The sequence below is a fragment of the Chenopodium album genome, chromosome 1 (assembly GCF_948465745.1).
Source record: "Chenopodium album chromosome 1, dcCheAlbu1.1, whole genome shotgun sequence".
NCBI lineage: Eukaryota > Viridiplantae > Streptophyta > Magnoliopsida > Caryophyllales > Amaranthaceae > Chenopodium > Chenopodium album.
This window is the reverse complement of record NC_137834.1, coordinates 8666251-8692478: the sequence shown is the minus strand read 5'-3', so window position 1 is coordinate 8692478 and position 26228 is coordinate 8666251. Positions and strand designations below refer to the sequence as shown.

The window sequence follows — 26228 nt, the reverse complement described above, 5'->3', positions numbered from 1 at the left end:
AGAGAAGGAAACTAGGAGCTGAATTGAACTGAATTAAATTGAACTGATATTAAGCTGAAATGAACAGACCCTTAATATATTGTGAGGTTACAACATGGAAGTTTGAAATGGGGAGGATACAATTTGGAGAAGTGAATATCACAGGGTTACTATGTAGAAAAACCCTTTATTATTTGTTCCTTTTCTGCATAGGCGGAGTTTTAAGAGGAATAGTAAAATGTAATAATAAAGTACTCCCTCCGTCCCTTAATACAATGGTTATTTCTCTTTATTATGTGACGAATAAATGCTCAAAAGAAACATTGTATTAAGGGACGGAGGGAATATAAAATAAGTGAGGTTGGTAGGAAAATAAAGTATGATGATTGGGAAGAGAAAGGAGAGAGAATATAAAAATATTAAATTATGATAGTTGGGGTCTACTAGGAGAGCATAATTAGTATAGTAAAATATTGTGAAAGGTTTTCAAAAAAGAAAATGGAACAATTAATAAAATATGATTGTAAAAGAAAAGTAGAGCAAATAATAAAATACAAGAGAGTATTAACTATTAAAGGGCGTTTGGTTTGCAAAATAGTATGAGTTTGGAACAATAATGGAGTTAACGTGGTATCGAGTTGGAACTTGATACTTAAAACTATGTGCTTAGTTCAATTCTGGGATGGAATCTCTCACTATTCCCTCTTTTAATTTGATACATGAGGGAATGAAATGAGCCAAACCCACCCCCCCCCCCCCAAGATTTTTAAGCCCCATACTTCATGGATTTGAGGCATGGGTTTAAAATTCATACTTTTAACTAGGGATGTCATTGGGGCGGGGTGGGGCAGGACGGATGTTGGCTTTCCCATCCTCATCCCCGCCAAACATTTTCATCCCCGAGTCGGGTTCATAATTCATCCGTATTTTCGCCCCGGCGGGTACAATCCCAAAACCATCCCGCCCCACCCCTCCACGTATTTGAATATCCATCCCCACTTAATCCCCACCTAAGACCCGCCTAATCCCTACCTTCCAAATACAACTATACTACATAGTAATGATTAAAAAAATCAATGTGAAGTTATACATTTTTTTTGTTTATAATATAGGTCTATTACAAAATATTATACTTTTATCGTATTATTTTATTTAATTTTCACAAAAAATGTTATATAAGTATATATTTTTATGAATAATATATATGAATGTGGGTATGGGACGGGTACGAAGTGGGGATGGGACGGATACAACCTAAAATCCACCCTGCCCCATCACCCATGGCGAGTATGGTTTTTATTCTCATCCCCGCCCTACCACCCGCCAAATCGGGATCTATCCCCGCCTCACTGGAGCGAATCTCCTACTTGACTTGCTCCACTGACATCCCTACTTTTGACAACCAAACATATGATATGAATTTTAGTCATTCTAAACCCATACCTATATTCCGCGAACCAAACGCCCTCCTTAGTAATATCTTTAGTTACGTTATAGAAATTCATATATATATATACACACTAAAGGTATACAAAAGTATAATAAAATAAATCTATAAAAAGATATATTTTCAAAGCTAAAAATCACCAACTAAGGTCCTGTTTGATTCACCTGCCGAGCTGAAATTATTTTTACTAAACTGAAATTATTTTTACTGATTTTCTATTATAATTCTTTTTTAAGAAAACTGAATTTTACTGAACTGAACTTATTTTTACTGAATTGAAATTATTTTTACTGAACTGAAATTAATTTTACTGAACTGAACTTATTTTTACTGAACTGAAATTATTTTTACTTAATATTGTTTTTTTAAAGTGAAGAGAACAGGGCCTATATATGAGCACAAAAAAAAAAGTATTACTTTTATATCCTTATTAAGAACCTGTATTTCATTTTGGAGAATCAAAATTAAGATTCTATTTCTATTTATATATTATACTTTATAACAATATTATTCCTTTTTTTTTTTTTGATGATTTGTAATTTTTTTCCCCTTTTCTTTTTTGTATTTTTGATATAAATTCTTAACACTTTCTCTATCATTCTCATCAATAATATCTAACTACTTTTCTTTCTATTTATCTCTATAAACCCACATGCATATGTGTACTCCCAATCATTAGTTTTAAGAATCTACAAATATCTTATTTCTCGTAAAAAAAACCTAAATAAGCTCTTAATAAAAGAATGGAGGGAGTACTGCAGAAGGTGTTCATTATAAACAATAACTAAACTTGTGGTGAATTATGATATGTATCTAAACACAACTTATTTGTTCCTTGCTATCCAAACTCCCTATTTGACAAATTTTTTTTGACAAGAAGAAAAAGATTTCTTTAATGAAAGATAGCTTAACGACACTTACAAACAATTTCGAGTAAATCTAAAATTCCAACACAAATACAATTCACCTGAGAACTAGTTACATTGCATATTCGATCAACGTTCGCCTTTATAAAAATCTTCATCCGAAGCAATACAATATGTGAGTTAGCACTAATTCGACTCAAGATCCACGAATGAATAGTTGTTTGGGTGAAAAAACTCATATGGCCTTTTAGATACTTTGGAGATTGTGAAACCCTAATTCTTCAGCCTTTGACAAACGAACAAACAAATAAATTAAACCTAATAGAATAAACACCACCATACAGATGTGATCCTTTATTGAAAGCAATTAAAAAAAATAATTTGGGGCTTACCACCGGTGGAAGCCTCTAAAAAAATTTACAATTGAGACCAGAAGAAAAAAGATGGAAGAGAAACAGAGAGAACGAAGGAGAAGATTGAAGGAAAACCTTCAAAAAAGTAGAGAAAATCTAGCAATTGAGGCTGGAAAAACCCTCCCAAGGAAAAAAAACCCTAGAGGAAACCAAAAAAACCCTCCCAAAGAGAAAACCTAGAGGAAACTTAGGAAATCATCCATGTTTCCTTATTTGACAATTTTAAATTATGGATCATGGGAAATTCTATGACTAATCATTCTAATTATGAAAGAGCTAGATATACTAACCAAATTCATTTTTTAAAGAGAAATAAACTTTTAAAAAATAAGGGAAATTCTCAATGGTAGCCTCCAACTATTGCTTATTCTTAATGATAGCCAAAATTTTTTTAGATTCTCAATGGTAGCACCCTACTTTTTAAAAGTTGCAACCGTAACCTTTATTATGTATTGTTGATAAATTTCTGTTAAATCTAACCTTAATCTAAACCAAGGTTAGCTTTTTTAAAAATTAAAAAAAAAAAAAAAAAAAAAACCCTCCCCCTCCACTTCCCAGCCACCCTCCCACCTCCCTCTACTGTCGAGCCACCCTCCTCCCTCCCTCCATTGTCAAGCGACTGAAATTCAACCCCCTTACATGTACCAGAATTACCCCTTTCAATCTCATTCAAAACAGCAGACCGACAAATGAGGACAATTCTTATAAAACCTTAACTAAGTATCAATACAAGAAATTAAATATGAAAAGCATGACTATACTAACAATAAATAAGTATCAGCTTCACCAAACTAAGTCAAACAAACAGAACAAGATCGATATATCGCAACCATAAAAAAAAAAACCCATTCATTTTTTTTTTTTTTTTTTTTTTTTTTTGTATACTTGAAAGTAGTTATTGAAGCAATTACAGATTGTGGAAGCCCAATTGTAGCTATATGCCAAATTGGGTGGTTCACAGTTGACCCACCATCGTTCATCGTCGGAGCTTGACGGAGAAACTCCTTTTGTCCTGTCGGTAAAACAAACCCTTAAAATGATTGTACAAGTAGAAAGGAGATTCTGAGAATACAAATTGTAGATTATTATTGATAAAGAAAGGAGCTATATGACTTTTAGAGGACAACGGCAATGGCGGCGAAAGTAGCGGTGGAGGAAAAGGAAAAGGATCAAAATTCCCAAGAATGATGGGGTAGCAATTGGAATAAAAAGGTTTGGTGAGCTTTTCACAGTTTTGTAAGAAGCAAGAAACAACGCCAAATAAAATTGAGAGATTATGCCTTTGAAGGGAGCTTCAAAGAGATGAAAATGGCGGAATTATGTTATATTGTCGTTGTGGGCTGGTTTAATTGACTTGAAGGGGTGGCATTGCAGTGGACGGGGGGAGGGGGACGGAGAAGGGGTGGGTGTATCGTGGAGTGTGGAGGGTGTTGTGGTGGAGGGGTTGGAGGTGGAGGTGGCTGCCATGGAAGATTTATGAAGGGGAGGAGAGAGAAAATGGTTAACAGAAAGAAAATGATTGACTATAGTTAAAGTTAACAGATATTTAACGGTTTAGAGTTAATAAGGTTACGGTTGTAACTTTTAAAAAGTAGAGTGCTACCATTGAGAATCCAAAAAAAAAAAAAAATTGGCTACCATTGAGAATAAGCAATAGTTGGAGGCTACCATCGAGAATTTCCCAAAATATAATAATAAAGCTGTCGTATGGTTGATGAAAATAAAAAATTCCATTTTTTTTTGACATATTCATGAGAATTCACAAAATAGAAGAATTTGATTATTTAAAAACCTAGATAAATAGGAGTTTTCATGGGATTTTTCACTTTCTATAATTATCCAAATATTTATTAGAATTTCCAAGAAATTAAATTACATGATAATTAAATTTCCATGAAATTGCTCTTACCTTCAAGCTTCAACCAAACAAGTCCGAAGAGAATGACGAATGTCATAGTACTTTCACATCTAGTCTACACAAAGTGACATCCTTTGCTCTCTGAGATAAGGACTCGTAATTTCGTAAAGAAGCAAGAGAATCTAAGCAAGTGTAAATTGTACCCAAAAAAAAAACCTTACACTAAAATTACGAATATAGCCCCTTTATATTCTATGAAGCACAAAATTGGGCCTACCTCCACCTTTCTTATTGGCTCTCACCATTAACCTGCCTTTTTGGAACATCCCAAAAACTTCTTCACTCCTTTCTCTCTTTCTCCTCCAACACAAGTAAGTTGAACTTTTGATTTTCCTCCAACTTTTCTCCCCACTACAAAACCCAAAACCAAAAAAAAAAAAAAAAAAAAAAAAAACCATAAAAACGAAAGAAAGAATCTTGGAATTTCTAGGGTTTTCTCTCTCAATTTCAATTGAAGCCTCATTCAACACCAAGAAATTCAAGATTTTGTTCAACTTCGCTTGCAAAAATCTAAGAAGGTTACGTTTTTACCCTTTTACTCTGAAAAATTACCCCAAATTTTGAACTGGGTACTATTTTTTCTGTTAAAGAAGTGGTTTTTACTGTTTTTTTAAGTAAAGATTGTATCTTTCTCCTCATTTTCGCTGTTAATCTCACCTAAATTGCTTCCAATTTCCTAGTAAATAAGAAAAAAAATAAATAAATATGATTTGGGTTTTGTCAGAAATCAAGAATTTGAAAATGGGTTCTTGAGAAAAATTCAAAACCACCAAATCTAATGTAATTAAGGGGTATAATCTTGGGTAATGCCCAAATTTTCAAAATGTCATCTTTTTCAAGTAATCTTGACACACCACCGCAAACACCGCCGTCGCTACCACCGCCATCACCATCCTCCTCCGGTGGCGGCAAAATTAGCCCTGCAATATTGTTCATTATAATAATATTAGCTGTAATTTTCTTCATTTCTGGGTTGCTTCATTTATTAGTTAGATTTTTTGTAAGACAAAGATCTTCATCATCTTCCTCATATTCCCAATCAAATAGATACCCGGAAAATTTTTCGAGTTCTGATGCAGTTCAAAGGCAATTACAGCAGCTTTTCCAGCTTCATGATTCAGGGTTAGACCAAGCATTTATAGATGCACTGCCTGTGTTTCAGTACAAAGAAATTGTGGGTTTAAAAGAGCCATTTGATTGTGCAGTGTGTTTGTGTGAGTTTACTGAGCAGGACAAGTTAAGGTTATTACCATTGTGTAGTCATGCCTTTCATATTGATTGTATAGATACATGGTTGTTGTCGAATTCGACTTGTCCGCTTTGTAGGGGTGCTCTGTACACTCCTGGGGTGACTATTGAAAACCCGGTGTTTGATTTCGATGATTCGAGGGATGAGGAGAAGGGGGTTGAAATTGAGGTTTCTAGTGATAAGAGGAGGGTTTTTCCTGTTAGACTTGGCAAATTTAAGAGCACAAGTAATAATAATAACAATCATAGTTGCAACAATGAAGAGGTTGTAGAAGTGCAAGATCAACTACATGTACTTGAAAGAGGGAAAATTAATGATAGAAATTCGAATGTGGGTGAAACGAGCAGTAGTAATTTGGATGCAAGGAGGTGTTTTTCAATGGGTTCATATCAATATGTTGTTGCTGATTCAGTTTTTCAAGTTGCATTATGTCCAAAAAATCCATCAAATGAAGGTGCTGAATTGAAGATGATCAAGGGTAAAAATGGTAATTTGACTGCTGATCATAATATTGGGGATGCTGAAGCTAGAAAGATAAATATTGGCAGTAAAACTGAGAGTCTTTCAGTTTCAAAGATATGGTTATGGTCTAAAAAGGGTAAATTTACCAATTCTTCAAACACAGAATTTAGTGGTTTTTCTGTTGATAATAGTATGAATTTGCCTTGGACTCATAAAGGTCAAGCTACATGATAATTATGAAGGTATTCCTTACTTTATTTTTTTCTTATTATAAACTTTTTATCATTTTATTTTGACCCCACTTATATACTAAAGTTCTTAGATTAGGCTTTTGCTTTTTCTTTTGTTTTCCTGTGTATTTAATTAATTGTCTCTGGGTTTTGCTATCTGATGATGTGAATTATGTTCCTTTTAACTCCAACTTTTAGATTAATGGCAGTGTAACTTTATCTTTTGATGAAGCTGAATACAGAAGCTTTTTGGGAAGAAATTGTCATGTTGTCACAACCCCTTCATAATCGTTTGATAATATGATTCTCTCCGTCTTGGAATTATTTGTCACAATGTCTTAACTGTTTGTAATGGGATGATGACTAATTTTAATCTAGAAAACGTAATAATTTTTTGGAGACACCGTGAAGTAGGAGTTTACGTGACCATTAATTAATTTGAGATGTTATTTGTGGTATGATCTGAATTGTTCAACTTATGAAGTCCTTTTGATTGGAATTTTCTGGACTTTTGTGGTTGGAAATTTTATTATAACTGACCCAATGTTATATATAATATATATCAACCACTCGTGAGCTATATTTTCAACTAAAAAATGTGCTCACGATTAGTTGGCATACTTAAACTAAGCTTAATTACTCTGTTTTAAGCCGTTGGAATACTTGGAAGTACCAATTTTTTGTAAGATTCCAAGGATAAACAAGTACTTTGTAAAACTACTTGTTTTGTCTTAGGTGTTAGATGCAATGTTTATTGTCATTGGAGGAATGTTAGGTGATTGATTTGGTAATGTAAGATATAGTAGTAGATTATTAAGTTGTAGACAGAATACTTTTCATTTTAATTTTTGGGATATAGACATGGTTGGAAGACCTGCTCTCGTAATGTTGGGAAGATTACTAGGTAGCCTAGAATCGCTTCATCTGTGATCCTTCCTGATTAGTTGATTAATCACTTTGTTCGATAATAAGTTGCAACGTTGTGTACATTATATTAGGATGTTTGGAAAAAGTTGCCTGAAAATGCCTTTGCCTAGATAAAAATTGAAAAATCAGTCTAGGGTGAGAATGCTCCAGCTACTATAAAAGGATGATTTAGCCATAATAATCTCTTGGTAAGATTGCATCAAATCTTTGATTATGAATTGGGAAAGCGTCGTTTTTTTTATGTAGTATAGAATAACACGTCATGTTATTCCCTAGAGTTGATATTCCTGTGTGGTGGTTGAGATTGAGAATCACATTAATCTGAAATTTGCTTGTAAAGTTGTAGGTAGGATAAATGGTTAACTAATCCTTGTGAAAAAACCCTTAAATGCCTAAAAAGCCGTAGTGGTCGTTTGATTAGACATAGAAATTAAGACTTATTACTTCCCATAGAGATCCCACGAGAGTCGGCCTAATTAATTGTTTTCGATATCATTTACTTCCACCTTATGGTAGAAAATAGAACATTCGCATAACTTACATGAACTTCATAAGGTTTAGCGATATGATTAGGCTGAAATTTGTCAACTTTGGGACTTCTACATGCTTAAATCTTCGATGTTTTCTCGTTGTTTTGATCTGAACTAGTTACAAAAGTCCAGATGAAAAGGGCCTACTATCAGAAACTAGAAACAGTATATCCTCAACCAAAAGCAAATGTATGTCTATTTGGTGAATGAAACAAAAATGACTCCCTTCTATACAAGTTAGACAGAGTAGTGTGACAGTTGAAATGGGGTCTAGTGATTTGTTCTTATGTAACCATTGATTCAGTTGACCTGTGTTTTGACTGTTTTCCATGATTTGCCTCTCCACACTTATTTGAGACATATCTTATCAGTTGGCCTGCCAATTATTTTTTTTGTAATAATTTGATTTGGCTTTAGGATTTTCATGAACTGTTGAGTAATGACAAGTTTTTGTGTAATAATAAAGCTCATGTTATAGTTTTGGAGTGAATTCGATTACTAGTATATCTTATTTGGGTGATAGATATGAAGTATTATTAGTTATGATACTCGGACTCTCCATCTCCACCTCAAGTACCTATGTCGGATTACCAAAACTCTGATAAGGATATGGACACTTTGGGTTGAAATAGTAGAATATCTTCACGAAGTAGCTAAGGTAGAATTTTTGACATGTATCCGTGCATGAGTATCCGAGTCATTCAATATGGATTCGGATTAGGTCATGTAGTTTCATATTAACTCTAAAACAATGTCTAAGATGAGTATCTGAGTCATTCAATGTTATGAGTTAGTTTTGTGCTTTTGTCAATTCTAATGGATACTCTCGAAGAAGGGAAAAAAAAAAGTCGTTGAGTCTTCTACATTGAATATGAACACATCATAGAGCATTGGAGCCTAAAAAGGAAAAGCAACAAAGATAGATATCCTAGAAAAATCCAATTTAAGCTACACTAGTTAGGTCCTTTTCAAAGTGGTGTAAGGGAAAGGTAATTGACTAGTGTGCATATTGTGATCTTCAATATTTTTTTTTATTTTTAATTTTTTATAAATAAATAAACAAATGAATTATTTTTCTAAGTACCCAATAATCCAAAACATCGTTCGGAGTTAGAACTTATTAACATATTAATTCATTGAGTAAATCAAGGTTAATGGTTATTAAATAAAAAGATACACTTTCAAATTTCAAGATTGTTGAAACTTAATAACCATTTGTCCACGCAACAATTTAATTCTAACTACAAACTGTGCTCTTTAAGAAACAGGTGCCAGCTATTTAATTAGCTTAATTATCCGTGATTATTAAGTTACAAGTAACATGGATGTCATTTGATTACTCATCAATTAGCTAGGAGTGGTTGGACTGTATCCATATTCACAACATTTACGTATTGATATAAGATAGGGTCATAAAGATAATACTCCGTATTCTTGTTTTATATGGTTGTAATGTTTTTATTTTCACACTTGTTAATTCACACATTTTGACAAATGGTTAATGTAAGATACAGAATTGCAGAGCATGTGATTAGTAGTACAAGATAAGAAGGGTTTTATTAAATAAGTATAGGGAAGCTTTATTTATCACATTTTATTAAAGGAAAAGATAAATGCGGCTTTTAGGGTTGTATATAAGAAGTTAAAAATGGAAAGAATTGACAATAAATAAAATTTATTACATCGATTTACTAGTGAATTGTTGCTAAATTCCCAACCTAATACGAAAAAAGAAAGTATAAGGCTGCATATAGCATTACCCTTTAATAAATTATACTCCGTATACCAATGAATTTTAAACTTTTTCAAAAAAATAAGTTACATACCCCGTATTATATGATTTATATCTAAACTTGTCAGTTGTATTCTTAACTAAATTTTATTTCATGTGCTAAGCCGGTGCGCCTTCCCTGAGTTGCCTCATAGCATCGTTGGCTTTTTATGTTGCTTTCAAATGTACTTGTTTGAACATTAAGAAAATTCAAATGAACAAGAAAAATATAATAATAATCCTCATTTTTAAAGAATATATATTTTTTCCCCTCATATATATATACTCCCTCCGTTACATATTACTTGCAACAAAGGAATATTTTATGTCTCATAAAAAAAAAAAAAAAAAAAGGAAAATTGTAATTAATGTAATTATGGTGCGGAAGACTCTATTTTGCAAGTGAAAGGTTACCATGATTAAAGTGTGATATAATTGCAACTTTACAAGCGCACAAATAACAGTTGGTTGGTAGGACAAATATAACTAGGCAACAACTATGATCATAATTATGTGTACATTTTTAATGGAGGCAATCTTCTTACAACTTAACACCCCCTTTATTTCAAATTAATACTCTTATTTTTTTACCTGCCTCCAATTTAATTATTAGCAATTACTACTCTGAAATGATGTAATTATAAATCATAGTTTTGTGCAACTATATTGCCATCTAGTTTATAAGTCGAAGTCATTTCCTTTACTAGACCTACATAATTTTGGGCCCAGTAGATTGACAGGCCTGGGTAATGGGCCCAAAAATAGAGCAAGGTGACAAATTATGACAATAATGTTTATAATATATGAACATATATAGCTTAAAAATATATGAACATAATAATTAAATTCTTAATATTTGAACTATATCTTCACTCAAAATTATGATGTGCATCATAACAATTTGTATTAATATAACAAAAATACATGCATAATACAAGGTATTTGAAATTTCGCAATGAAGTTTTATTTCAAATTGTGATGTAAACCACATTATTTTTTTCACCATACACATTCATGTAAGAAAACTAAGCCAAACTAGCCCCATGGTTTTGGCTACAAATGGTGGGAGTAAATGAAACCGTCTTTCCTTTAAGATCAAACTCCACCTCAAAGTTAACTTGAGCTATATTCCCAAGAATCATAGGATCACCTTCTTCTTCCGAGGGCACGATTCCTAAGCAAACATATTTATCAAACTCTATCATGAAATTCGAGTCTACTAATATAACATCGCCTCCATTAAGCTTGAAATCCATCTTAAATGATATCTTAACCCCTTTCTTTTTCTCAAAGCAAATCTTGAATCCTTGAGGTGGATTGTCGATTGGCTCTTCTGGTATCGAGGCCCTCACTAATGCCTCAAGGCGTGTGTAATCACTCTTGTCTAGATATGTTAGTGTTGAACCACTATCTATGACTATGTCTTTGTTGATATCGACTTCATCTTGGCCTATACTTATGGCCTTGAGATTTATCGCGTAGTAAGTTGGATTGTCTTGGGTTACCAAAGGAATCACAACAGAGCCGGTTTTAGCGGGGCTGTTGCCTAATGTTAGCGTGCTTGTGCTGTTTGAGGTGATCGGGGTTAGGCAATATGAAAACTTATTCGCGATTGTTGGACCTAGTTGAGAGATCAATGAGAGAGGACCTCCACCGAGGCCAACTAACCCTCCTGCATTCCTGTCGAAACTACCATCCTGCACGATTCCACATCCGAACACACAATTTGTTTTACTCGTGTCTAAGGTGAGTAAGTCTGTCCCCATGATCCCCGCGCTTATGGTTGATCCACTCCCGTATGTATAGAAGTATTCGCATTCAGTGCCCGTGTCATCATCACATTGCATGCTAGGATCAGTGTCACAAATCGTCGAGTTACAAGGGAGTGTCTTGTAGGAGCTAGAACTTTGAGGGTCAAAATATGCTGCATTATTTTGGGCGTCGCAAATGTCACATGACTCGCATTGGACCCATATAAGGTCACTCCCGGTGTCTGCAATTGCATACATTTCCACCGGTGGGCTGCCTATCGCGATTTTTATGAGGTAGTCTCCGTCACCTGGGATTATGTTGGTATCAAGATAGTTAGCTACGAGGCTCTTTGTATGGCGGTGATACCTTGAAGCAGAGTGATGTACCAGCCTTTGGACGCGCTCTTCAGAAGTCATGGAAGAGTTGTAAAATGGAGAATTTGGAGAGTACCGGTGTATGAGGTCAATAGTGTAGCCATCATTTTGGGTGTTACCTTGATATAAGAACAGCAGTGTTAAGAAGAAATAGAATAGTAGGGTATGCATGTTGATAAACGGTAGTGTACTACAAAAATAAGTGAGTTTTACTTAAACTGGCATTTAGATTGCATTATTTATAGATGCTAAAAAAAAAAAAGAACTGAATTTAATTAGTTTTGTTAGTTAAGAAATAATATTTAAGGTTGGTGCAACTAATTATCATGAAATTGAATAATAGCATATATTTAGCTGGTAACTAGGAAATTCTTTTGACGTTCCCAAGTAGCTGCCTTTCTAAAGCACACACTCTTCCTGTGGAAAATGAATCAAGCTCAATTTTGGTCCATTTTTGGGGCATCATCCTTTTGCCTTTCTAATTTCTAACTTCTCAATTACACTTTCACAATTCTTTAATTTATGTTATGCCGATATGTATATCTCCGTACATAGGATAGTTACTATAATATACTCTCTCTGTCCGGAAATAGTTTGTTTTAATTTATATGTCAATGGCCAAACAACCACATCATAGACTAGGAAATCATCAGCTCAATTCCATGTTTGTGTTTTCATCAATTTGATCGAACAAATATTGATTTCACAACTTCAATTTTATGCTCCATCCTGTACTAGATATGTCTGAATTATATAAATGTTCATGCAATCATAGACGAGTATGAATTTTATTTCTCCAGTGTAAGGTGGAGGTGCTGTACCAAAGACATTTCCATGAGATATTTGAAATAACATGTAATATACTTATTTCCGTTATTGTGATTTATTACCATCTACCATACTGGTATAGGATTAGTTGTCCCATAAAGAAGAGCGGCCACTAAAAAAAAATGACTATTTTTATAGATGTACTTCCTCCGTTTCCTTTTGTTCTTTACGTTTTCATTTTAGGTGTTCTTTTTTAGTCTTTATATATCTTTCTTAATTAGACAAAATTACCCTTGCTTTACAATTTAAATACTCAAATATCCTCACTTTTTGATGGGCATTTGTACTCTTAGTTTTATATTAATGGTTTCTAATACTCATTATTACTTTCTCTCTCCTGTCTCTTCTTTTTCCTTCTTACTTTCTTCACCCCACATGTACAATATTCTTTTTTTAAAGTAAATTGTTCTTTCAATCATTGAATTATTCCAATATACCTCTACTTTACACAATTTCTTAATAACCGCGCATAATTCCAAACGTCAAAAACAAAAGGGAATGGAGGGAGTAGTAAACCGCACTTGCTTTCAGTTGTTTTAGGATGGTATTCCTTGCTTTTATATGTAATTGGTCTCTTATACTATGTAAATTTACATGTAATGAAACTGTGAGTACAGTTTAAACTTGACATGTAATACAAACTTCATTGCATGATACAGTATCTTACTCAAGTTAAAGAGGTCACACCAACTTCAGAGTCTTTTATTGACACTAACAAACTAGTAACTATGCAACTAACTAAGAAATTTTGGCACATAATATAGCAGAATTGATTTTATTAATAACTCGGCTTACAGGCAGTCGAGGCAGAGGTCGAACACAGCAAATTAAAGTATTACAATTAATGGTTTTCAACTTTTCATCTAAGCGTTACTTCATAACTCTAATCTAATTGTCTTAGAATAATTCTTCATGAAAAGCTATATAGAAGTGTGGTTTCATTTTTTATTATCTCCTGATAGGGCTTGTGCTTCGTGCTAGCTGCTCTCTTGAGAACAATATTTAGGAGTAAGCCTAACTGTCTTGCTTAGCAGATCGAACTCGATCTCAAGGTTGGTCTGAGCCATGTTGCCTAGCACCATAGGATCCCCATCTTTGGGCGACTTAGCAATGGACAAGCAAACATAATCGTCAAGTACAAAGAAGATATTGCTCGCCTTTAGTACTAAATCACCCCCGTCAAGTTGAAAGACTATGTCAGGGGGATTTAAAGCTGCATCATCTGGATCATAGCACAAAACAGGCTCCACCAAAGGATTGTTAGAAACCGGGGATGCCCCTATTGCATCGTTCACCATAGCTTCGAGGTTATAAAAGATGCTTGGATCTATGTAAGTAAGTGTGGTTCCGGTGTCTATGATGATCTCCTTGTCCATGTTCAAGTTCATTTGACCTACGCTTATTCCATTTAACACGAGGCTATAAGAGGATGAAGGATCATTGGTAACAAAAGGCGTTGTCAATGTCAAACCTCCAATTTCTGATGTATCTTCAAGCATACCTCCAAATCTCAACTTACTTGCACTATGTGAGGAAGGATAAGTTAAGCAGTAGGAGAATTTGTAAGAAATTGAGGGACCTAGTTGTGAAACAAGCGAAACAGGTCCATTTCCGAGTCCTACAACACCTGCAGAGTTGGAATCGAAAAGCCCTGCTTGCTGATACCCACATCCGAAAGTTATGGAGGGGAAGGCAGCCTGTTCTTCATCCCCATCAAAAGAAGTGAACGAGAACGTGTCCGTTCCCATGACTCCTCCGGTAATAGTTGTTGCATTGCCATAAGTATACCAATACCTACACAAATTTTCATTTTGGTCACAGTTTATGTGATCTGTATTAAGGCTAGTGCAATGTTCTGCATCACAAGGAAGGTTCTTGTATGTTCCGGAAGCTTGAGGATCGAAATTGGTGGTGTTGTGAGGGTAGCAAAGGACACAAGGTCTGCACTGAAACCATGTAAGGTCACTTGCTGTCACAGCAGCCGCGACTAGCTGTACTGGTGGAGTACCAACAGAGATTTGCATGAGGTAGTCTCCCTCATTAGGAATTAAATTAGTACTAACTTCTCCTATGTTACTCTGCTGCCATATGATTTGGCGGTGCCTTGAGTTCGAGGAAAGGACTAATCGTTGGAAGACTTCTTTAGGAGACATTGAGGAGTTGTAGAATGGAGATTTTGGAGAGTAGTAACGGTGGAATAAATCAATGGAAAAGCCGTCATTTGTTCGAGTTTTCGCTTCAATGAGCCATGGGTGTTGTATATATGTGTAGGAGAGTAGTATTGTAAGGAAGTAATAAAGCAGTAAGATAGACATTATGAGTAGATTAGTTCCCAAGGAATATAAACATATGCAACACATAAGTTAGGATATATAAGGCTATAATTTTAACCATATTTCTTAAATTCGGCTACAAACTTGGAAAACTCAGATTCCGTTGCTCCAAAGATGGCCGTTCTGTTTTTTTTTTTTTTTTGACCTTTCTTGAATGCATGCACTTAACATGAATAATGTTGTTTAGAGGATGACTACCAAATTATCAATGTTCCGAATTATTTTAACTACACTTTGATTATTTATTAGTTCTCCTATTCACTAATTGCTCGATTTTAGAGATATATATTATATACTTATTAAATGGAACATTTTCTTTTAATTTTTTTTTTTTGGTGTTCCACCCGGTTCACCCTTTAGGCTAATCCGGATTCGTGGATTTTTAATTTATTTATTTGGTTGCAAAGTTTAATATGTGAATGTCACATGGTAATTAAATATGTGAGACATGAATTCGTGCAATTTTTAAAATAAATATCAAAAGTTAAAACTAAAATTTTCTAAAACTCAAGCTAAACATATTGTGAGATGATCTTGCATTCTTGGAGAGCTTGTTATATACACCCGAATGTATCATACACCTATGAGTATTTTATTTTTATTTTAATGATTATTTTTTGTTTAAATCATCAAATAAACACTAACCTTACGATACACTCGGATGTATATAATAAATTCTAAATTCGTGCTCTCTAAACTTTATCTTAGGAATTCTTATACCCACAAATTAGTACTCATGCTGTAGTACAATGATGAGGTTGTAAGGTCAGTGAGCACGAGGCCCAGACCAGGTACTATTGGCCCCATTGGGCCACCTAGTGGATGGGTTGTCGGCCAACTGTCTAAGAACTGGGCCGATATATAGCTCAGCCTGCACATTTTATGTTGTATATAGTGTTGCACTGTTGCTCAGTATATTATTTTTTTGACCGGTATACTAATACTTTCTCTGTTTTATATTAATTGCAATATAGATTTGAATCAAATAATCAATTACTAAACAAAGTATTGATGCAACTAATACAAAGTTTACTCAAAAAGAAAAAAAAAAAGTATTACACTTCCAAAGAAGCATGTTATAAATTAAATGATTGCTGGTTAAATTGAAAATTTGATTCAAAGAAATCTAGTGCTTGGTACAATCAGTTGGATCAAAGGAAACCTTTTTAGAATGTAAATCAAAGCCAATCTCAAAGTTAACTTGCGCAATGTTCCCTAATATAGGAGTACCTTCTGTAGTAGACATTGCTAAACAAATCAAACCTTGATCTTCTAGCGTCCTAAAGGTGTTAATTCCCTTTAACACAACATCAGCCCCTTTGAAATGAAACACCACATCAGGAGGGTTAAGGCCTCCACTCGATCCTGATCTTCGTGCATCATAGCAAAGGTCGTAGAATTGTAATGGATCAGGCACCGGAGTAAGCTTGATCGCGGTGCTCAAAGCAGTCTCGATGTTGTCATAGATGGTTTGTGGCAAGTATGTCAGAGTGGTACCAGAGTCGATGATTATGTCTTGGTTTACAGGGACCGAGGCATTATTGCCAATGCTAATGTCATTGAGTGTAATATAGTAGAATGTTGATGGGAGTCCTGTTACTAAGGGTATTGTTAAGACTTTGGGGCTCGTTACATGAGCCCCAAAGGTTAGTTTGCTTGGCACCCCAGAAGATAGGGGTGCCAAGCAGTAGGAAAATTTGTAGTTTATGGATGAACCAAGTTGCGAGACTAGGGACAATGAGCCAGCCCCTAGTCCGACGATCCCTTCTCCTTGGACCCCAACTTGGCCTCGTTGGTCAAATCCACATCCAAACTTTATGGACGTGTGACTTGGTGAGGTAGCTTCGTTAGGCGAGGGTAAGCTAATGGTTTCGGTGGCTAGAATTCCGACACTTTGTGTGCCATCTCCATATAGGGCCTCATAGTAACACGGCGATGATGATGATGAGCTCTTGTTGGTGTAATTTGGAAGACAACCTTGAATAATATGTGGGTATTTGCAAGAAGGAGACGTACAAGAAATGGGATGATACGTCGAAGATTTCTTAGGTATGAAAGGTGGAGATTTTGAAGGGAGGCATTCGTCACATGGTGAACATTGGACCCATATAAGGTCGCTACCAGTATCTGCTATGGCTGTAATTTCGACTTTTGGTGTGCCAAGGGCGATTTTAATGAGGTAATCTCCACCATTAGGGATCAAATATGAGGATTGGTACCGGTGAATATTGTGACTGTGTGAGATTGAGCCTAAAGGCGCTCTTTGTAAGCGTTGTAGGGGTGTCATGGATGAGTTGTAGTAGGGAGAGTGTGGCGAATCGCGATGGATAAGATGTACCGTGAAGGTGCCATTGGAAGATTTTGGAGAATAATGTCTAGCTTCTACAAAGAGTGAACTAGGTAGTTTTGAGGATGAAGATAATGCTAGTAGAAGTATGAAAATATTGACCAACAAATAATGCATATTGGCTAATGCGAAGGATAGTTTTGAGTTTGAGGTGAATGAGTGGATAAGTAAATGCCCTTATGGAAAGGTAGTTTAGTGAGTTGTGCCATGTGTGGTGCAAGTGTGCAACCAATCTTAATGGATTTATGTATTGGCCAATATAGAATAGCAAACAATTTTTTTTTAATGTAATAATAATATCAACCGATACTATATAGTCATCAGAATAATCATATGAATAGAAATAGAAGTATCTACTAACTCACACTTTAGCATTAATAAAATTATGAAGGGTAAAAAATTTACGATAAAAGACTATAGTACTCTTTTAAATTAGGTGAAAATTACTGTGTATAACAATAAATTTTAAACTTCACAAACAATCAATCTCAGTATAAAAAAATATAAATTTTGGGTTTAATGAATTTCATTTTTTTTTCCCCGTAAATAATGTAGATGAGATATTATTATACAGTTAGAAACAATCGCTCTTTAATATAATACTCCTTCCGTTTCTATTTAGTTGATGCGTTTGATTTAGACACGCATATTAAGAAGAGGATAGAGAGTGAGAGAGAATGAAAAAGCAAGTGAGAGCTTGTAAATGTAAGGTAAAATATTTACCCTAAAATGAAAGTGTCAACTAAAAAAAACTTACTAAAAGAAAATTTGTGTCAACTATGAATCGCCACGTGAAATCACAAAAGCCGGCACTTTAACTCTTTAAGTTGAGCCACACTTCGGGTCCCATTATGTATCACGGACAAAATTGCAAACCGCATAAACCACCGCACAAGCAATAACCCCAAGACAGCACTCATTTCCACCAAGCAAGTACCACCGCCGCATCAACATTATCTTAATAAATAAGTTCCAAGTCAAATTAAGCCTTGTATAAATAACATTGGAAGTTAATTGGGCTGACCCAAATGAACAAACCATTTGGGCACCCGAATGGTAAGGAAGGATAATAATTTGAATGGATGTCTGATTATTAGATCCATGTTATATAATATTTCGTATATATATTGGTGGATACCCATTATATCCTTAGGGTTATTCAGGAATGTTCTAGATACTATTGTTCCCCAAGCAAACCCTAATTATATCACATGTATAAATATATGTATATTCCCACATATTATTGAATAAGAATACACAATTAATCTCTCCCAAATTCTCTCTATATTCCATTAATTTATAATACGTTATCAACACCAGAGCTCTAATTCTAAGGAAACCTATTGTCCGCTTTGGGTCAGATTAGTTGTACATCGATATGAAAAGTGTTAATCGTTTAAAATAATCAACCAAGCAAATTTATGCATCAATGGAAGGAAATCCAACTTTTATGGCCTAAATTGCTACGTTTGTGAATTGTGAGGTTGAATACTGTAAGTGACGTTTTCATGTGCTTTAGAATTAGTTAAGCTCTTCAAATTTTATTTTATTTTTGTGTATGTTTTTGCTTAATTGCTTTTGGCATATTGCTACCGTTTACTCATGTCATGATGAAGTGATGGGCCTGATTGTGTAAATATAATAGTGGGTGTCATTGTATACTAGTAGATTGAGTACTACTCTTTGACCTTTTGATTTGGTTTAATGAGTTCGGATCTAAGACTCTGATGTTGTCAACTTAAATCTTATGATGGTTTAATTGGAATTCCGTTGATGTTCTGTCTCCTACCCTCGTTTGATCATGACCTATTTTTCATCTTCTTTCGGATTGATTGGTATAATATCTATGAAAGTTATAATCATTTGGTTGATGATAATCAATTAGGACCTAGATTTATTTTTAAGTATGATTATCAATTTACTATATTAGATCAAGTAATAATTATAATTTTAGCTATAGTTTTGAATAAGTATTGCTGGTCTATCGGATGAGGGGTGTTTTAATCAATTTACTTTATCATGTATATCTCCATTATACTTCTACTGTTTTTTATGTTCAGTCGCAATTTGTAAAATTGATAATGCTCAAATCTTGTATTAGTTGTATTCATTAGGCAGCAAAGGCACTATACATATAATACAATCCCACGATGCCTAACTCTAGTCAAACAATATCTTATGTAAATTCTAGAGATTAGATTTCAGTGGGAAATCTACCAAAATATATCCTATTTTACATAATATATCTTAGCATATATATATTCCCATAAATATTATCTCGATATATCTCAATACAAATTGATGCATTCAACTATACTTAAATTAAATTATCAAATTTATCATGACTTTCTATGATCCTATACATGTGGGCTAATTATATATATGTTTAGTTTGTCTTTTATTGGTTCATTTTGTTTATATTGTTATATATCGTATTCGTACTTACGTTGCATTTTGACACTCAAGGCATAATCTTTATCTTGTTAATGTATCTTTATTCATTATCCATGAGAGTTAGTTAATGTTGATCTTGATGAAGTGTTATATAGTTGATCTTTCTTTCTAATCTACTAGTAAGCATGCAACGTACATATCAAGTGTTTTTGAAAGACATCTTATCGACACTAGTTCCGTCTTAGAAAATCATAATGTTTGATTATTAACTCTTACAGCTTGCATATTATTTGTTAATTTGAGCATCTTGACATTGTCAATATTAACCCTAAAATATTTCATACGGAGTATGAGATTACAGACATTACTATGATGAGTATATGTTTTACAGAAACTAAAGCTTGTGGACTAATCTTAAGAAGGTAAGGATGATTTAATTTGGTGAAATTCATCTAAATACAAAGGGCCTTTTTCTTTTGTTAAGTTTTGATAAGTTGACAAGGTGTTATATATGTATTCTGATCGTATTTTGAATTTAAATGTGTATATGAGGGCAATCTTTTATTTTATGTGAAAATAATTGATTTAGGGATTATGAGCAATAGTGGTAATAATGACAATGTTTACTATATGATATCATATTCCTTAATTAATGTAGATGGATGATTGATAGATATGTGATTTATTTCAATTGCATATGATAATATAGTCTCCATGCATGCGAATGTATTTTGAATGATTGATGTGTCATTTAAACATTAAATAATTATACCATATGGACTCAGAAAGCTCCAGGAATAATATGAAGACTCATAAATGACCTAGAAATTTCTAATAGTTTCTAATGTATGTTGCTTAGATAATCCACTGTTTACATAAATAATGTGTTCCTATATACACAATGTCATGTGAAAAATATAAAGAATTTGTATAGTTTATATATTATTATCTTTTATTTGGATATCCACGATACCAAACTCTAGCCGAATATTGATAAATAATTAGATATTGTCATTCCCAGAAGTGAATGAGAAATTGCATACTTAATAGAGATAAGCATGCTTGCATGATGTTCTTTTGATCATATATAATGTTGGATTAAAGAGAGAAAAACCACGCTTTTTGATTGTTGATCAGTTCACTCCACAAGGAGGTTGTGGCTTACAAAGTTTGCCCACAAGTGGGTTGTGGAGTAGGCTTTTTATGTCTTCTTTATAAGAATATCAGCCTACTCCACAAGCAGGTTGTGGCCAACAACGATTGACCACAAGTGGGTTGTGGAGTGGACTTTTTGATGTCTACATTCATTCATCTTTTGGCATTCTCCTTCATCTCTTGGATACTCTTGTAACCTCCCATTAAAGTGGTTGTTTATGGTGATTTAATCAACTTCTATTTGATTCAATCACCTCTTTGATGTCTAGATTCATCATCTTGAAACTTCATCCTTGGCTATAAAATTAGCTTGCTTATTCTTCATTGTTGATACACATCATACACAAAAAACTAGCTAAACACATTTGTTCTTTGGGCATAAGTTTATATGACTCCACCTCTCATCCAAAAGTGTCTTTGAGTGAGAGTGGTGTGTAACCTTAGGGAACGTACCGGCGATACAATGTGCACCCCGGTTGCGCCGGAATTCGTTTTCAAAGGCAGGGACGAAGTCACGCCACACCATCTTCCTTTTGATCAAACTATTGCATTATTCATTCTATTATTCGTAGCCTTTGAAACACATATTTTACAACAATTTTGAAAACGAATTATATATCTTTATTGGCTACTCAATGGGTGTTGATTGAATGATTGTACGGTGTGAAGAAAATAATTTTTGGGGAAAAGTTGATGCTCACGTTTTTCTGGGAGCAGTCTCGCAGATGACCCCCGATCAAAGGTCATTCGTGGTCGGTTTTGGCTGAAATTTTGGGAGCTTGTTCACGACATATCAGGCTTTATTTTCAACGGTTGGATCATTGATATCGAATTGAGTTTGGGAGTCATGGCTTCAAAGTTGAGCTGCACTTTTTGGAGAGGATATTTGGGCGTACTACGAAGAATGCTCATTTCAATACTTGAATTAATTCAAGGGAGGTCCTTTCTAAACTAATTTTGATTATGCTTAGCATGTGATTTTAATTCTAATAATCATCTTGACAAATATATATGAGTTGTGATTTTGGCATTATAAAATTAGATGATTATTTTGTCCATAATGTAGTATTTGTTACATGATTATTAGTTTATAGACTAAAGTATAATCCATGTTATATATGTGTATGATTATTTCTATGTCTTTGTTCTATGCTTGTGGTTTGAACTTAGCACTTAGAAATATGTTAATTGGTTTTATTTACCAATTTATTGATTTTTGAACATATATGTGTTGTTTTGTTCATTGAGAAAGTAAATTTTGGTTTATTGCTTTAGATTAATTTCTATTAGCAATGTGTTGTTGAGTTCCTAATATTTACATGCCTATGTTGATAGATTATTCATGGTTATTTAAGACTTGTTAAATTGTAGGTTTACAAGTTTTACCATGATTTTAATTACAATGAGTATGATGTGGAGTATGATGCAATGTCAAATTTTATTACTTTTGGTACATATGTATTGATATACATATAAATATTTGTCTTGCCTGTGAAGACTTTGCTCATGCTCATAATAATGCTCTATTTGCATAATTCTTCTCAATAACTTGTGTTGATTCATTCTATCATTTTTTAAAAATGAGAAGCTTTTGAATGAGAATTATGTGATTATCTTGTGAAGAGTCATGTGTGTATTTTTCTCCATGGAGAATGTTCTTAGTGGTTGTTGTTTTTGTGACTCTTAGTTGTGCCATAGTTTTTGCTGGGAATGCATGACTACTTTTATTAATTTTTAATACTCTTGAAAGTCTTTTGGTGGCTATTTTTTGATATTGTAGTGTGTTAACCTTGTGATCAATTTTTGGAAGTATGATAATGTTTGAATTATTATTTAATTCAATGGTTAGGTTATTTTACTTCTTTGTTTATCCACCTTAAGAGAGAGTTTTCAAGAGTTATTAGTTCTTATTGCATGTTTTTGTTCATTCTTGTTTTTACTTTGTTCGATTTGGTTTATTATTGACATTTGATTAAAGTATCATTATCGATCTCTTTATCTGTGTAATGTGATTCTTAAGAATTTTATTTCTTTTGATGCTATGCCTAGTAAATCTCCACATAATGTCAATATGTTTCAAGTAAAGAACATGAATTCAAATGTGCTTCAAGAAGCTCAAAATACTTAGTGGATTCCCAATCACTACAAGCGGTGGCCATTATTGGATTGTTCGTCATTGATCGCTAAGGTAAATTATTAGAAGCACTATGGAGGTAGGTTCACATATTCTTTTTCTCTATTATCAACTATGTTTTGATTTTAGACTTAACTTTGACATGTGGGGGTTATGATTCTATGAGTTTATAGAAATTTCTTTTAGGAATTTAGTTCTTATGAGCCCCATATGAAATGTGTAAGAGCTTTTCATGTCTAATTTCAATACTTAGCGAAAGATCTTTGTCGTCCAATGTGGGGGAAAGAGTAATATATATGATGAATTATTGTTGGACTCAAAGTCTTGGTTTGTGGAATATCTTAACTTGTTTCTGATGCTCCATGACTTTGTATGTGAATGTTGGTTTATCTCCATACACTGCACCACAATATTTGACAATCTCCATACATCACAATTGAATGATATCCTTTACTTTAATAATTTGTTTTTAGCAATTTTATGCATTATGTCATGTTTGAGTGATTGGCTATGCATATGAAATTCTCATGTCTCTTGATTGCTATATTCCCATATATGTATTTATTTTGTTTATTGAGTAAACAAGTTGACCATAAGAGGAATAAGAGGCATCTTTTTTAGTTTCTCTTCTATTTGATGCAAAGCGTGAAAGTGACTAGTTATGCTAAAGACTATTATTTATTTTTCTTGATTTGGTTTCTCTATGCAATGTGTGAAGAGTGTTTCTTTAACTTAATGAATCGATAACATGAGTGATTGTTTACCTTGGAAGAAACTATTGAGGATAATTTAGATAATTTCTAACTTGCCTAGAGTTCTCCTATCTTTTTATGGAGTGTATTTCCTAATATTTCTTCTAAAGTTTTTCAATATCAATTCATTAAGTGTTGTTGGGAATGATCAAGGCCAAATTTGTGAGTAAAGGTGACTTTGTCTTTCTTGTCTTAATGGAACGATGTAGGTCTTACTTAGATGATGACTTAATTATTTCGGATCTTTAGTCTTTGATGATAAGTTCCCCTCTAATGGTTGAAGTTTGCTTCTAAGTAATGATTTAAGTGGGTTGGTTGGTGAGTTCCATGTTGAAGATAAGAAATGTGAATTGGAAGTTCAAGTGTGAGTTATAAGTTCAAGTATGAGTTGACTTGAGATTATTACCTAGGGAGTGGTACAAGAGTGTGGTTAGTACCTTGTGAGAATCTAATACTTGTGATTAAGTTTGTTTCTCACTACTTGCTTCAAGGTAATATATATTTTTGTGCTATTTCTACAATGTGAGTAATGTGATGATCTTGAGAATCACATGCGTAGTTGTAGTAAATAACTTTCTTGAACTTCTTCTCTTTCCAATTTGTTGAGCAATTTTTCACGAATTTGAATATCACATGTGCTTCATTATATGGAGAATAATAATAATGGTTATTATGCTTTTGGTTCTTTCAAAGTGTCATACATGTTTCGTGATTGGAAAGTTTTTACGATGATATGTTATTTATTGTTCATTTCATCATTTGAGTAGAATATGTTTTGTATTAGCATGAATTATTACGTGTACTTTAAAGAGGTTTTAAAGTATGTTTTGAGTGGAGTATGCTAATACATATATTTAGCAATGTGATAGTGATATGCATTGCATTTATTTTAACATAGAATATATTTGTGAAATAGTTAAAGGGCAATATTTTACAAATTTAATAGTAAATGACTAACGTTGTTGTTTAAACTTGCTTCATCTTTTACTAAGTATCTTTTTAGGTATGAAGGCTGTGAAATACACTAGCCTTTGGGAAAAGTTGTTCAAAAACTTTTTGGAAGGTAAGTGTTGGTGATTGATGGTTGCTGAAGAAAGTTCACTTATGCGGCTATGTTATTTTCAAGGATTGGACTTCATTAAAGTTTTGAAATTTCAAGTCTTGGGTTCGTTGTCTTATTACTTATTCATCTAATGGTGAAAATTAAGTGATATATTTTTCTAACCATCTGTGCAAATTAAGTTGATGTTGAAAACATGCTAGTTTCCTAATTGGAAAAAATATTCTAGCAAAATAATTTTGCACTATGGTAAGGAAATTTGGGATATGTAACACAATCCTTGATAATTTGTGGAAATGTCGAGGGGGATAGGCTTTAAGCCCATGTGGAAAAGCATTACTTTCCTATCCCTATGGCATGTGTTATAATGCTTGTTTGAGGCTGGACTCTTTTGAGTTCTTAATGGATCAATAAACCATTTTTGGTTGGTGCTATTTGAGACGCACTTGATTGATCCACCGTTTGAGGTTGAGTCCTTTGACTCTTAATGAATCCAATTGTTTGAGTGGACGCACTAAAACTTTGGATCACCATTGTTTATGATCATTGTGAGGTTGAGCGTTAAGCTCTTAATGAATCCACGGTCTTGTGGGGGTTAATAGCTACAATGTAGCATTTGTTTATTTCTTATGAACATATCTTAACCCCATTGACTAAGTATTATTGAGCAGTGCTTGTGATTCACCTATGTGGTTGTGAAGACTAGCCATCTTCTATGGAAAACTTGGGCGGATTTCCTAAAGCCTCCACTAGACCTAAGGTGAATATGCTTGGCTATAAAAGAGCATATCTCTTCGCGGAGTTCATATAAATTTTGGAGTGATGTATGTGTTATGGGGGTCATGCTCTAAATCTTGGAGTTTCAAGGTTCGTCCACTCCATGATCAAGAGTCTTAAGGGTTTCAAGGTTTTTCCACCCTTAAACTTGTAGGTCATTGCTTCATACCACTAAGCACTAGATTTCAAATTACTTTTGTAATATATAGTGTTATGTACTACATCTCCTCTTATGCCCATATGTTGCTTCTTATTCTTTTGGCTTTGTTTTCCTCCCTTTAGTGGTGGATTGTTGGATTAAAGAGAGAAAAACCACGCTTTTTGATTGTTGATCAGTTCACTCCACAAGGAGGTTGTGGCTTACAACGTTTGCCCACAAGTGGGTTGTGGAGTAGGCTTTTTATGTCTTCTTTAATTTATTAGAATATCAACCTACTCCACAAGCAGGTTGTGGCCAACAACGATTGACCACAAGTGGGTTGTGGAGTGGACTTTTTGATGTCTACATTCATTCATCTTTTGGCATTCTC

The 26228-nt window shown here is 33.8% G+C and overlaps 2 protein-coding genes and 2 pseudogenes across 2 annotated transcripts; 1 reads left to right on the top strand and 3 right to left on the bottom strand.

Moving 5' to 3' along the window:
* Window positions 1-5026: 5026 nt before the first annotated feature.
* LOC145557582 (RING-H2 finger protein ATL46-like) lies at window positions 5027-6742 on the top strand. The gene has a single exon (XM_081618775.1). The coding sequence runs from the start codon at window positions 5447-5449 to the stop codon at window positions 6563-6565; it is 1119 nt and encodes a 372-aa protein (XP_081474901.1). The 5' UTR covers window positions 5027-5446; the 3' UTR covers window positions 6566-6742.
* A 4075-nt stretch (window positions 6743-10817) lies between these two features.
* On the bottom strand, window positions 10818-12818 carry LOC145627835 (aspartic proteinase CDR1 pseudogene; annotated as a pseudogene).
* A 905-nt stretch (window positions 12819-13723) lies between these two features.
* On the bottom strand, window positions 13724-14899 carry LOC145627827 (putative aspartic protease At2g35615). Its single transcript, XM_081680175.1, has one exon. The coding sequence runs from the start codon at window positions 14897-14899 to the stop codon at window positions 13724-13726; it is 1176 nt and encodes a 391-aa protein (XP_081536301.1).
* A 1181-nt stretch (window positions 14900-16080) lies between these two features.
* LOC145557524 (aspartic proteinase CDR1 pseudogene) lies at window positions 16081-17616 on the bottom strand (annotated as a pseudogene).
* Between the last annotated feature and the right edge of the window lie 8612 nt (window positions 17617-26228).